The sequence below is a fragment of the Benincasa hispida genome, chromosome 1 (genome assembly GCF_027475165.1).
Source record: "Benincasa hispida cultivar pf3 chromosome 1, pf3_genome.v1.1, whole genome shotgun sequence".
In the NCBI taxonomy this organism is placed as follows: Eukaryota; Viridiplantae; Streptophyta; class Magnoliopsida; order Cucurbitales; family Cucurbitaceae; genus Benincasa; species Benincasa hispida.
The window spans coordinates 61,536,104-61,551,127 of NC_143478.1; the positions used below are offsets into that span (position 1 = coordinate 61,536,104).

Consider the following 15,024-nt stretch of genomic DNA (forward strand, 5'->3'; position numbering starts at 1 on the left):
TAAATTTGTGTATTAAATAAGTAAAGGATATATTTTTAAACTTTAATAATATGTTTGGTTTGGTTAGGTTCAACTCAAACTATTTTTAGGTGAGATTATGAACCAATCAAATCCATACAAATTGGATTTATTTGAACTCAATCTAATCCAAATAGATTTACAACTAAATGGGTTGATGAAATTTTTTAGGCCATCGGTTTCTTTGAACACCCATATATAGTGTATTCTCTCTTCCATATATTTCAAATTTAGCTAAGCACAAAAAGTTTTAACAAAGATAACAACATTTTGAATTCGATTCAAATTAAGGATATGACAATACCTAACATACAGAAAAACTCACCATCGAGTTCCCAACCCATGTTTAAAATTAACTTGATAATAAGAAGTATAACCATATCATTAGATGAACCATTATCAACCGTTAATGTGAACACTTTTTCAATCTCCTAATCTTTCAAACATGGTTGAATTTATCTTCTTATGGTCTTCCCTTTATGGTTATGTATTTGAAAGACACTGATGGTCCTATTATGCAATTTTCAGTTAAAATCAACGAAATGTACAATTAATACCATATAATAGTGTTTTAACAGAATGTTAGGTTATCAACTATGAGTAAAATTCTCAAGTCTTGATCTACAAAAAGTCCCTCCAAGCTTATTTGTATCAACTCAAGGAAAAGTTAGTACGAATTTTATCTAGACTAACATCAAGAGTACAGAAAATTTACAAAGTCAAGAATCAAATCACTCAACAAGATAGCTTGATCAGTGCTACTTAAATCATTCTATCATGCAAATCTAAACCAGAATTACGAAGGAAAACAAGCTCTAGGCTTTGCAACTTTCATTCAAAAACTAGATGCTGTTATATATATATAACCAAGTTGGCTTTATAGAGCCCTCAAACTATAACCTAAACTCAGCCATTGAAGCGTCCTCAAGTATGTTTTAATGTTGCAATAACCCAGCAACCAAAATAACTTAAAAACAATGAAATGACTAATTGAAATTTAGATAATGAAAGGCGTTTTAAATTCAAATTTGAATATTACATTTCAACTTCTCATTGTAAACCCTAAAAAATAAATGAAGTTTGAGATACACTTAAATTCATCATAAATGAAATTTGACTGAATAATTTAATGCAACTCCATCTTGAAACTCTACTTACATGCATATATAGGTAACAACACCAACATCTTCCTTCAAATCTTTTATCGAGTTCACCGTGGATCGAACATTAGGAATCAAAGCTTGTTGAAGTTTCTTAGCCCTTGATCTTGTGATTGGACCTTGAGCATAATAATGGGCATCCCTCGACTCACATCACTCCCAATATGCAATCTCTATCTCTATCTCATTCCTCTTTGTATGACATACATGTATAGGATTACGTTCTGCACTACAATAAAGTAATTTGGCAACTTTCATTCTTAAGCTATTTATAATTGGTATAACATCACCTAACAAAAAAGATTGAAGAACTAAGTAATGATCGATAGGATATTTAGTTACATACCATTTAGGAATTTAGAAGATTTTGCTGAGTCACTAGATAATTTTTTAATTTACAAACTTAATTCAATTTTTTTTTAAAAAAAAATCTCCCTCACATGAGTAGAAGGTTTAATCCCAATTCTTATAATTGTTATACTAGGTCAATAATTCCTTTCCATCTCATCCTTGTGACGAGTCTGGCAACTAAGATGGTAAAAGACCATCTTCAATATATACTAAGACTGTACACAGGTTGGACTGGGAGATTTTTTTGGACCCACATGAAAATTTTGGTTGGTCGGATTGGCTACTCGAATGGCTCAAATAGGGTATCCAACTAGGTTGGGTTGTCGGGTTTTCTCTTCCCTTTCGTTTTCTGTTTTTTAAGCAGACAGAGAAGACAGAGTAGTACAAAAAAACACATGAAACACAGCTTTGAAGCTTTTGCTTCTAAAAATTGAATAGTAAAACTAGAATATGACAAATCCATTAAGAAAAAGTTATACATTCATTGTTTTATTACCAACCTAAAGATTAATTACAGAAACATAAAAGACTTTAATGCCTCAAATGCAGTGTGTTGGCTGCAAAAGGAACGAGTGAACTGTAACAAAAATTGAAGCAGACCAACGATTGAAGCAAGCAGACGAACGAAAATCAAAAGAGGGAGAGTTATGCTATACAAGGTACAAGTTATGCACTAGCATATTTAAAATGAAACCACAATTCTAATAGGTCTACATTGATTTACTTGTGGAAATTTGAGATAAAATTGGTATTGTTATGGAGACAACTGGCAAAAAGGGACCATAAGCCTAAGCCTAAAAATCTCGTCACATCCATATTTCTTGAATGGAAAAGGAAAAACAACTCGAGCGCCCCCGACACCACAAAGCTTCTAATACGATTGTGCACAAACTCTCACCTACGCGAAACAAGTAACAAAATTTCAAACCGACTAGCACCCCTAACGTCACAAAGCTTCTAATATGAGATCCAAGGTGTTAGAGAGAGTAGTATAATAATGGAACCCTAATACCATTTCGGTCAATATTGACTTGAGTATGAGAACAAGTTGGATATAGCATCACATCAATATGAACTTTTATTTTTAAAATGGTATTGGATGACAAATATATTTTGAAGATTAAAAACTGTGGAATTTTTTTTAATAAATAAAGATAAAAATAGGGTTGGGGGAAAGGATTCCAAAAAATAGGTGTTTATATCATATACCGGGTACACGATAAGGCCTAAATCGTGTACCGGTATACGATTCCCTGGCCACCTGGCACGCCCATTTTGGCGTGGCAGTCATGCAAGTTTGACTGAGGAAGTCGTGTATCGGGTACATGATTACCTTAAGTCGTGTACCGGGTACACGACTTCCACGCCTTAAAAGCTCCGCCCCAACCCTTCTTCTTCCTCACCGAAACGGCTACTCATATTCCCTACCGCCGATTTCCCTCGCCCAAACTGTCGATCCCTTATCGAAACCATCGTTGATTTTCCTCACTGAAGCCTCTATTTCACCGAAATCACCGATCCCTTATCGAAACCATCGTTGATTTTCCTCACCGAAGCCTCTATTTCACCGAAATCTTTCAAAACTTTGATTTTGCTCGACTTTCAGTCCTCCATTTGATCTTCACCGAATCTAGCAGTCGTGGTTCTCGATTTTCCTACATTTTTTGCTGCCGAATTTTGCTTGGTATATTTCTTTCTCTAGTTGGGCTGATCTGTATTTGTATGTTTTTACATGTTTTTGGGCTGAATTTTGCTTGGTATATTCCTACATTTTTGTATAGTTTATGTATGTATAAATAGTTATAGTTTATGTATGTGTAAATAGTTATAGTTTATGTATAAATAGTTGTAGTTTATGTATGTATAGTTTATGTATGTATAGTTTATGTATATATAGTTTATGTATGTATGTATTTATGTATATATAGTTATAGTTTATGTATGTATGTATAGTTCATGTATGTACGTATGTATAGTTTATGTATGTATGTATAATTTTTTTGTTGACACCGATCTAGAATTGGGTTCAATGTATCAGCAAACATTGATGAACGTAGAAAGTATTATTCAACAAACAAGACGACTCAATATTGCTGATACGACGAGCGCGACAACGGGGTGAACCTAATTTAGAGGGACACGAAAACCCCCATGAAGAATAAGGGTCAGGGGGTCGTTTTTAAATCCCACATTGTATCATTTTCAAATTGCAAATCTCAAAAAAACTAATTGTAAATATTATTTAATACCAACAGAGTCAAAAGTACAAATTTTATGTCCGTTGAGTTATACTAATTTTAGCATTGTTTGTCCAACACATAAATTAGAACATTTGGATTACAAATTTTTCATTCATGAATTTTAGTTTTGTAAGCCAAATATAATTTTGTGTTTTACTTAAACTAGTCATTTGACCGGTCAATCAATCAGCTGACTGGATTAGATGGACTCATGTACCCGGTACACGAATATGCCACATGGAAATTGGGTACACGATTTCCCTACCCTAAATCTATTAATACTTTTCTAAAACACCTATTTTTTAAAATATTTTCCCCAATTCTATTTTTGTCATTATTTTTTTAAAAAAAAATCAATACAGTGACTCCATGTTTTTTTAAATTGCACATGTGGCAAAATGTTTTGTTTTAATTTGCGTTCATTATTTATTCCAATTTATTCTACTTTTTCTATTTTCTTTCTCCCACTTTCTATTTCTATAGTAGTACATCACTTACACATATTATTTTATATGCCAATTAATTGATATAACTAGATATCAATTTTTCAATCTTCTCTCATTGGCATATTTTCAATTTTTCAATCTTCTCTCATTTGCATATTTTCAATTTTTAAATCTTCATTCCTCTCCCTTGATCATCATAAAGTATGTATTTTTTTTTATATATAATTTTATCTATGGACCATTTTTTTCATTTTCGGCGTATATTGTTGTTTTTTTATTGCTTTCTCATTTTGATTTTTAAGATTTACACTCATTTCTTTTCTTTTTCTTTTTTTTTTTTTTTCATTTTCACATATAATTTTAAGATTTACACTTTTAACTTTGATGTTTCACTAAATACTTATTTTCGATCTTTAGTGTTAATGTATGTTAAGAAATTTAAAATGATTATAATAATTAAAATTAATTAAGTTTCACTATTTTTCATCACTATTAAAATTAAATTTAAAATTTCAATTCATAATTATTTAAAATTAATTAAGAAATATTGACACAATGATTGAAAGTGAGTATTAAATGAAAAAACAATGTTAAAAATGTAAAATCTTGAAACTTAGGGACCAAATTAAAACAAAACTTGTTGTATTATATAATTACTGCCAAATTTATTTCTCCCGCTTTTTTAATTTTTAGTTCAACCATATCCTCCAAAGATTCAAAGTTTTGGTTAAAACGAGCACAACATCAACTGATATAAAATTTATATTATCGATCTCGAGGTCATAGAAATCAAATAACAATCAATATCAAATAGAAATTGAATGGCAATCAATCTCATTAAGAATTAGCATCAAATAGTAATTAGGTAGCAATCGATATCATTGACAAACATATAACAATTAGTACTAAATAACAATTAGACAATAATTAAATAGAAAACCGGTATTATTAACAAACAGTATTAGAAAACAATCATATCAAATAGTAGTAAGTTAGCAATCATTATCAAATAGCATTTATTATCATTAAGAATTGATGTCAAATGGTAATCAGATAGCAATCATATAACAATTAACATCAAACAAAAATCTGAGGGCAATTAGTATCTTTAACAATTTGTAAATAAGTAAATTTTAGATATAGAATGATTTACACGGTGAGACAATATAGTGGGAATTTGTTCCATTTCAATTGTGGGAAATGCTTGAAACGTGCGATTGAAAGTTTGCAATTTTATTGTAGTGTGTAATGATGAGATAACAATCAGATAGCAATTAGTAAAAGATGGCAATCAGATAACAATCATATGACATTGAGATAGTAATAAGATAGAAATCACAATATACACTTACTAATTTGAGTACTTTTCTATTACAATCATATGGCCAAGTCTTTATTCATAATTAAAAATATAAATGAACAATCTTCCCTTCATAATTTGAATTAGAGAACAAGAAATTAAAAACAAATGTTTGAAAGAATGTCATAGAGTAGTAGAATGGCAGTATTACCTTAACAAGATTCCAAATTCAGTTGTGCTAAATGCCTGCATTTTTCAACTTTGATGACTTGGGCTTGAGTCTTTTATCCTTTTGCTATGTTTGCAAAAAATATATAAATGGGTGACACGCTATCAGTTTCCATTTTTTTTTTACTAAATGTGCAAGTTGCCCATTTTATTTGGTAGGTGAGCTCTGAGAACACAGGCTATCGATCATTGAAGTTACCAATATCACCTAACCAGAGTCATGCATCAATAAACACAATTATTAATTTGAAATATTAATTGATACAACCAGTTTATAACTTTATAAATTAATATTTACCATAAAATGAATTATGTACTATTTATTTTTATTGTTGTTTGGTTCCATGGTTAAATGCTCTAGTTGGGATTTCCATAAAATAAAGTGGAAAATTTGTATGGATGATTTATGTAGGGACTCACTTGAAATTTGACCTCACTTTTACAAACAATGGAATTTGACGTGTCATCACGATGTGAATTTACCACTTTAACCCTTCAACTTTAACCCTTCTTTCTTCTTTCTCCTTCTTCCTCTCTTTTGCAACAATTTCTTTTTTTCATTTTTCCTGTTTTTCTTCTTTTTTCCTTTTTTCGTTTCCAACAATTTCTTTCGCTTACACCGCCCTCTCAGCAATTTCCCTTTTCCTTCTTTGGTGATTTCCCTTTTTCTCTTTATTCTTTGTTCTACAATTTTTTCCCGAAGAAAAAACTTGTAGGTTTATCTGATGAAGAACAAGACGATGTAGAGAGGAGCGGGAGTGGGGAACAAGAACGGGAGCAGGAGCGAGCAACGAGAGCGGGGAGCAGGAATGAGAAAACAAGAGGAAGATCTGAACAAATGAAAAGAAAAATTGAAGAAAAAAATTGCATGTCTTTTGAGAATCAAGACGAGGGAGCGAGGAGCGAGAGCGAGAGCGGGGAGCGGGAGCAAGAGTGAGGAGCTAGAAACAAGTCCTCGCGCACATTTTAAGGTCAAATGGATACTTTTACATGTGGATGACATCAGTAAAAGACCAAATTTTGAGTTAGCCCCTAAATAAAGATTATCCGTACAAATTCCCCAAATAAAGTCACCTAGTTAAGACATTTTTTCATTACCATAGTACTCAACCGCCTTTAACCAACTCCACAACGCCTAGAAGTCAAACCCACACATCTTTGACTTCTGATTCATGAGGCAAAACGTATGGACGGTGAGGGACAATCCACCATACATTAATGTTAAACCATTACCAATCAGAATGTCTCATCATACGAGGAAGTAACCATGAAGAAATCTACATAGATAATACAACGGATTGACATTTAGAATAATGTATGCGCATTATAGCTAAGGTGATGATACAAAATACAAGTCAAACCTCAGATTAACAACTCTCAGTGACAATATCAATCGCATAGCCATCTTCTCAGCTGTCAATAATGCTGCTTGTGTAGTATCTTTTTCCACAAGCTCAAGCATTTTCTTACCTTCTGATGATGACCGCTATTCATGACAGGATGTCATTCGCAGGCTGGCTTCGTGTCGAAGCTGCTCAAGCAGATTGCAAAGGCTTGGAACGCAGAGAGCGGATAATGGTAATCCATGGTGAAGATGTCTTTTCCAATTTTTCCAAACTGAAGAATTACCTTCTCTTGCTCTTCAACTGAAACATTGTGAGATTGATCAACAGCTGCAACGAGTTGGAAGTTCTTAACTGATGCCACAGTCACACGTCCTCTGAAATTTAGACACCAGCACTGCAGCTGCTCGTGCCATCTCGGTGCCTTGTTTTTAAGTACCAAGGATTCATCCAAGCACCGAACTGCTGGTTCTGATTGGATCTTTGAGCCAAAGTCCTTGGCTGAATCCTTTCTCATAGAATCAAACATGGAAGAAAGATGGTCGTCGATAGAGTATGTGAATGATGTAGGTGTTGGGGCAGTGCCTCCCTCCTGAATTGAAGAGACTGGAATTGTTTGCATGATGCACTGCATCCTCCGAGGACCTCTAGTACGAAGAACATTAAGTTCATAAGAAATTGTACCTACACTGTAGTTACATGCAGGTACCCTGGGAGAGACTTGCTTAGAGCGAAATCTACGGCTTGACCGGCTATTTTGCCGAGCTGCAGGGTCACAAGGAGGCTGGCTGTCATAAATCGAGAACTTTGTACCCAGGAAATTAGACCTGATAAATGTTTGTAAAGTAAGTTATCATGAGAAGAATACAAAGACAAAAGAATGAAAGTCTATTAACACTCACCTTAATTTACCAACATAGGTGCTACTCGCTCGAGAAAAGTCATCAGCTGCTAAAGATATGATAAAGTCAGTACCAGCTGCTCTTCTGACCCTCTTGGCTGCTAACAACAATTTATCCTTTTCGTCCTCCGCTGCCAATTCAATGCTTGTCATGAGTCAAAGCAAGCATTCATATTCCATAACTTTCCAAGAGTTTATTTGCACCAAGGAATGAATAAGTATTAAGTGGTCTATCAAGTATGACTTTCGTTCTAGGAATTAATGACTATATAATACGAAGAGACATAGTCAAAAAAAATGCCGTCCAGAAAAATTCAAATTAATTGTCCATTTTCATCCATCAATAGCTGTTCATCTTAAAAGAGGAAATGCCCAAGGGAAATAAAGAAAAAAATGCTAGTTAGGCTAAATAACAAACAAAAATTGTACAGAATTGTTAACAGCAAAAAAATGGATTTCTAAAAGCATGACGATTGCAAATACCCTGCCAGCTTTGCATACAACCTTGGTTATTTAAAACTGCTGGACAAGTAATTCGGGTTTTTTTTCCCTTCAAATTCATCAACGACAAGGTATTCAACGTGAAAAAAGATGACTTACAAGGAACCAAACCAAAGTACAGGAGGTAGGTCGAAGTTGCTCTATCCCTTCTGATGAAGCACTGAAATGGAGACTCTCGAGGGCCAGGCTTTAATTATAAAAAGAAAATCAGAATCAGAATATGAAAGGAGTTCGGCAAAAGGAGGGAAAAAGGATAAAAACCCAATACCTGCTTTAATGAGATTGGAAATGTGAGCCTTCCACATTGCTCAGGAGTTCTGATAATCTCCTTTGTAATGGCCCTCCAAGACCTACAAACTGAAGCACAAAAAACAACTACAGCTCGAGCAGGCCATGAAGTTTCACTCTCTTCCACTCTCCGGATGATATCTAAAAGTAATTCAGGGGGCAAGTTTGCCCATCGACCTTGCTGAATTAACTCCAATGGAGAAGGTTCTTGATCTGGTGCAATATGTGACATTGTCCGGTTTCGCCAATGCCTACTTCCTTCTTCTCCTCGCTTAGAAATGCTCCCAATTCCATCTTTCATCTCTCGCAGCTCTCTAACAAAGCTTTTAAGCGACATCTTTCTCCAGCATAAGCAATCACAAGCACCCTTTCTGTCAAAATCAAGCCTCCCACCGACCGCCCTAACTAAATCAAACATATAAATGGAAAAAGTTGAATGACAAAGCAAACTAAAGTGGGAAAAACTTAAATGTGCGTTCTCATGACCCAACGTTACAGCTATTAAATTAAACTAGTGCAGCCATTCATTCCGCTTACTTAAAACAACTTAACTTGCAAATTCTGATACAGCTATTTCATCATTACTTTGGTCATAGCGCATGATAAAAACAAGGGCAGATTACAATTTCCTCTTCGCAACCTCGAAAGAAAAACTTTACTCTCCTCATATTCCAGACAAAAATTCGAGGCTAGGTCACAAATTCTCAACAGGGATCCGGGAAAAACTACGGATTCAGTGATCTCACACATAGATTATCACTAACTCCACAAAAAGAACCTCACAGTTACGAAAATGCCGCTAAAAATTCCAAAGAAGAAACCAACCTGTTCAAAGATCACTCAGATCGGGAACACAAAACAGCTCAAACTCAGAACTCCCCGTCCACAATGCCTCCTAAAAAAAGATGCAGGAGCTCGTTGGGAAGCAAACAAATTCCCGGATCAGAAGAAGGACATGGATCGAGTCAGAGAAACACGAGCAGACATGAAATCTTCAAACAAGTCTCATCAATTCGGCTACATCAAAACCCCAGATCCCGTTCTGGTCGTCGTTTCAAAACCCTCAACCATGGCTATCGTGAAGTGAAAAACTGAAGCGGAGAAGCGGATGAAGAAGAGGGTGAGAGTTGAACAGCGAAGCAAAGGAGTGCTTGGCCACCACCAGAGGCTGAGAGCTTCAATTCAGAAGACATGGCCCAGCGAGCTTAAACGGATCCAGCCAATTTCTTCTTTAATTCTTTTTTTTTTTTTTCATATTTAATATTAAATTTCAGTTTGTATCTTTTTCGCATTTTCCAATATCCATTAAATTTTTATTTTATTGTTGATTTTTTTTCCCCGTTGCATTCTTGGTTGGATTATAGCTTTAAAATCAAAATAAATATTTATTTTATATGGAGGATGCGGATTTAGGAATAAATATTTATTCATGTTTTATAAATTAAGTTTTAAAATTATTTTACTATTTTCAATTTTAAAAAAATGGTAGGAAAATATTTCTTTCGTCGTGTGTGTTTTTTCCAAGAATTTTCCGTTCTTGTGATCTTATTTATCGGTTCAATTTGGATTAACTTAGGTTTTAAAAATCCAATTTTTCTTTAAAACCTTACCAAGGAGGCAGGGTTGGATAAAAATATCGAGATCTCGATTTATGAAAATATTTATATAAAATTTCATAATGTTTCATAAAAATTATTGTAATTAGTTAATGAAACTTTGGTTGTAGTTGAATTAGATTACAATTGACCTTTTTTAATCGATCATTTCTATAAAATAAGATAACATTTAGATGTATATTGTAAAATATCTCTGTAAATGTTGATAGAGGGTAGAAATTTAAACAAAATGAAAAACAATATTAAAATTGGAGATTAATTAAATGACATGAAATATTTGCATATAAAATAACGATAAATTGTTTATTATTAAACGAAGTGGATACAAAAATGAAAAATCATAGCATTAAACTAACTTAACATAATACTAATAGAAAAATTGATAACAACATAATGTAAAAGAAAGAAGAAAAAGAAAAATCTACAAGTAAATAGATGGAGCTTGAGAAAAAAAATGAGAGGAATATTAGATAACTCACATAAGTTCAAGTTTGAGGTAGAATTATGTGAAAATTTAATAGAAAATATTTGAATGAAAAAATATGATTTCTTGACAACGAAGATTTTTTATTGTGAAAGAGAAAAAAACCTTAATTGCACTTCACTTGAGCTAGAATAGTTAATTGTTTAAAAAAAATCAAAATTTCCATCAATATTTCAACATTTCCATCGAAATTTCAAGAAATTAGGAAAAATAAAAAAATCTCTTTACCAAAATTTGGAGTCTTATCAAAATCTCGAAATTTCGACTGAAATTTTTAATTATAGTCTTTGGCAACTAAAGAAACCACTTTGGAAAAATTAGCTTAGCTAAATTTATTTTTAAAATATCACTTTTACGTTGATTTTCCATAACGTCATTGTAAATTTTTTGAGAATGAATCACTTTAAGGTAATTGAAGTCGTTAGAATCATTTTTAGATATACAATAATCTAATAAATTTGTAATCGAGACCACTTCAAAAAAAAAATGTAACGAACACAAAAGGATTTTAATTAATACCATTCTTCGTTAAAACACGATTTATGAAATTAATAGTTAGTACAAATTTGATTCTTATAGTTTTAAAAGTTACAATTTAACCTTTAGAATAGAGATTACTTAAATGAGTCTTATCAATATAGATTAAATTCTAACTATAAATTATAAGGATTAGATTTTAACTCCTTTCAAACCATAAAGACTAAATTTGTAATTTAACCTTAATAGTTTTATAAAATATTTTCAAAATTAGAAAGAATGTCAAACTCAAGTTTCAACTTTTAGAATGTCTAATTTAATCTCTGTACTATCTAATAGTTTATTAGCTTGTTTGAAATGACTTTCTATAGACTTGAAAACTTTTTTTAAACACTTTAATAAGTCCTTCTAAATGGACACTTACCAATTTTTGAAATTCAACTCATGAAGGTGGGGTTAAAAGCCTTTAATATCATGATTGAAGACGTGTTTTTAACTAGCTAAACTATACTAAAGCTAACATTGTTTGTGTCACACCTTCTCTCAAATTATCCTCTTAACTTGAGAAAGGATGTGAAGAAAGTAGCTAACAACCTTCTTATGGCAAGTATTGCCCAACCTATACTAGTGAACCTGTATTTCTAGCACCTATGGACCTGATAGCAGTTAAAAATCTTATAGTAATTACATACATACTCTCAACTATCACTTAACTACACAGGTGCTACTATTCAGAAAATTTACATCCATTATATTACAGTCATCTAGATATTAAACATTTATAAATACATCTTTCACTCCAAAATTCTACCTCAAAACCTAAAACGTGTACAGACAAAATTAGAGTTTAAAATATGACAAGTGGTGTTCGGGTTGATGCCCTAAACTCTTGTTGGGTCTTGTAGTTTGTAAACACCTATATTGAACAAACGCTTGTGATGTAATAATATGAGATATTTTCTTCACTATTGCCTATGAAACGTGAGATGTTTTATTTGCTTTACCACAAACCAATAAACTAAGATCCCTGGTTGTCATTATAACTTAAGCATGTATGTGGAGACATACAAGTGGATCATGCCTTAAGTGATAACCAAAATGGTTTGTAGTATATGGATATAGGAGGGAAACCTTATCCTGGTGACACTACGGATGTGGTCCGCTTTGTAGATAGTTACAAGTGTTGTGACGTGCTACAGATAGTCTGATCATGATCATTCATGTGGAGACATCCGAGCAGGGGTGTCCTATACAAAGGAGTTTGTATAAGACCGGACCACGAAGTGTATAGTCTCGTTATATAACGTCGTTCATGACGGTGACTTCACTTCACTAGGATGACCATAGGTAACATGACCTTAATACTGAGTGAGTTGGGAACTCCTACCTTTGAGGGCGGTCCTTTGATTTGCATAGGTGCGAGTGGCCAAATTTCCGACTTAAACCTACCATTTTGGGGATTCGTCTGATTCGGGAGCTGGGAACTTAGCTACACAAGATGGAATTCACTTCTTCCCCAAAGCAGGGGTAAGTAGATAGATTATTCCCTTAAGGTTTGATTCCGGAGCTTAAATGATGTGGCGTTATACACCTTCTCATAGTCCGGGAGGTGTCCACTCATAGTAGAACTATGATGTATTATTCATTATAGGGATCAATAGTACTTAAGGAGTTAGATATAACTACATGGGCAAAATGGTAAATTGGCCCAGCTGTATCTACGAGCATCTGTGAACAGTTATCGTGCTGTTGACTGGTTATATCCGATGGACACATAAATATATTTGTGGTAAGAACAGCTGTCGATCTTTAGTGGAGTACCCGACAGTTAACGAATGGTGGATCTCGTGACTAAAGAGTTTAGTCAGCTATTCACGTACTGTTGGAGCTTCAAGCTACAGGTCCATAAGGTCCCCTTGGTTGCTTAATGGATTCAAGTTGAGAATCAATTTTTGGGTCAGTTTGAAGTGTTCAAATTGACAAAAGGGAGTTTGATTATATATGATATGATTAAACTGGTTCAATTATATATGATATAATTGACATGATGTATGAGATACATTAATTGGAGGAAATAGATATAAATATGATTTATATCAAGTAAAGGAGAAAATGACTATGGTTTAAATGTTGCATATGATGTGATATTAAAACTATAGGTTATAAATATAATATGATAAGTTAGTTATTATATTTATTTATAATTAAAACAATTATGAGATAATTGTTGGTGGTTTTCTCCATAGCCGTGCGTGAAAGTGGGAGGTTGCATTCAGTTTTCATAACTGAAAGGAAAAAATGAAAAATGTGTTCATTTTTCAAAGGAATCAGATAATTGTTTCACAAGTTATACACTGCCCATCGTTTAGCTCACGAGAGCCTATATGACAGCTCAAAGTGTTTTTCCTAAACGATCGTGTACACACGCATCTATCTAAACGATCGCGCGCCTGAGTAAGATTCACTAAACGACCGTCTAAGCGATTAGACCTGTTTTACTAAACGTTCATGCACCTTTTCTAAACGATCAAACATAAGTCTATATGATAGACTCTAAACTCTCCCACTTACTTGGTCGTTGAATACGATCATTCTTTCCTCCTTCCCTCTACCAAATCTAATAGAGCCCACACCTCCTAGATTCTTACTCCGAGAATACTTCAAATTACTGAAGAATTTTGATAGTGAATGAATGGCGGATTTACTCAGCTTCGGGACATCGATCGCTACTTGGGGAGAAAACATTTAAAAGTATAAGCTTAAAATGCCTAGTGAGTGACTATTTAAAATAAAACACATTTTAACATAAATAACATAGATATGGCTTCCCATAAAACATTTACATGATCACTTCCAGAGTTTAGAACTAAAATTGAAAACACAAAAGTATAGCATATATTAAACCCTGAATTGAAGCTCATTATTATTCCTGTAAAGCACCTCTACTCCTCTATCTGAACATATAAGAGAACCCTTTTATTTAATCCCTAATAATCTTTGTTGAGAGAGAGCCCTTTTGCTCAATCTCATCAATGTTGATAATATGGGTCCTACATACATGTAGAGTTGGATTGGGTCCTGATGTCCTTACCATACCTTCAGTGTCAAGGATTCCTAGTGTAACTGAAATTTGAGTACCTTACCATGCCTTTGGTACCAACATTGGAGTAGAGTTTATACAAGACATTTAAACATTTAAAATATAATGTAACAACAAAATACTCATATGAGTTAACCATACTTCATAAATTTCATTTCATCGCATAGTGCCTTGTAAAATTAAGTATAAATCACAGGCATAAACTTATTGAAATCGAATGCTAAACTCACATATGAAATTTCAATTATTTGAAAACATGGGTCATGCGTCTAATAGATGAATAAAGCATTTGCCATAGAAATTATGGTTTTAAAACTGCATGTTGAATCGATTATACGTGATGCAAAATTGATCATTAGAAAACATTTATCAAAACTTGTCACTCATTGTCTTAAGCTATTTATCCAAGGGTCTGTAAGTCTCTCCTATCTGCATATGCCCTGAAATAAGGAAAGGTCTCTTGGTTAGAATAATTAGCTCCCTCTTGTGCTTAGTGCATAAACTTAACTTCATCGCATACTAGTAATCTCATGGTGCTCGGTAGGCATCAAAACACCCATCTTAGCCTATG

At 33.3% G+C, this 15,024-nt stretch overlaps 1 protein-coding gene across 2 annotated transcripts; it reads right to left on the bottom strand.

Annotated features, from left to right (window-relative positions):
• Positions 1-6,930: 6,930 nt before the first annotated feature.
• Positions 6,931-10,079, bottom strand: LOC120087017 (tubby-like F-box protein 5). Of its 2 annotated transcripts, none has more exons than XM_039043871.2 (5): positions 9,602-10,079; positions 8,757-9,177; positions 8,588-8,675; positions 7,989-8,118; positions 6,931-7,913 (listed from the first exon to the last, which is right to left on the bottom strand). In XM_039043871.2, the coding sequence occupies exons 2-5, from the start codon at positions 9,111-9,113 to the stop codon at positions 7,247-7,249; spliced, it is 1,242 nt and encodes a 413-aa protein (XP_038899799.2). In that variant the 5' UTR covers positions 9,114-9,177; positions 9,602-10,079; the 3' UTR covers positions 6,931-7,246. The 2 variants fall into 2 exon arrangements, with proteins under 2 accessions (XP_038899799.2, XP_038899791.2); XM_039043863.2 differs by having other exon boundaries at positions 8,757-9,181; positions 9,602-10,066.
• Between the last annotated feature and the right edge of the window lie 4,945 nt (positions 10,080-15,024).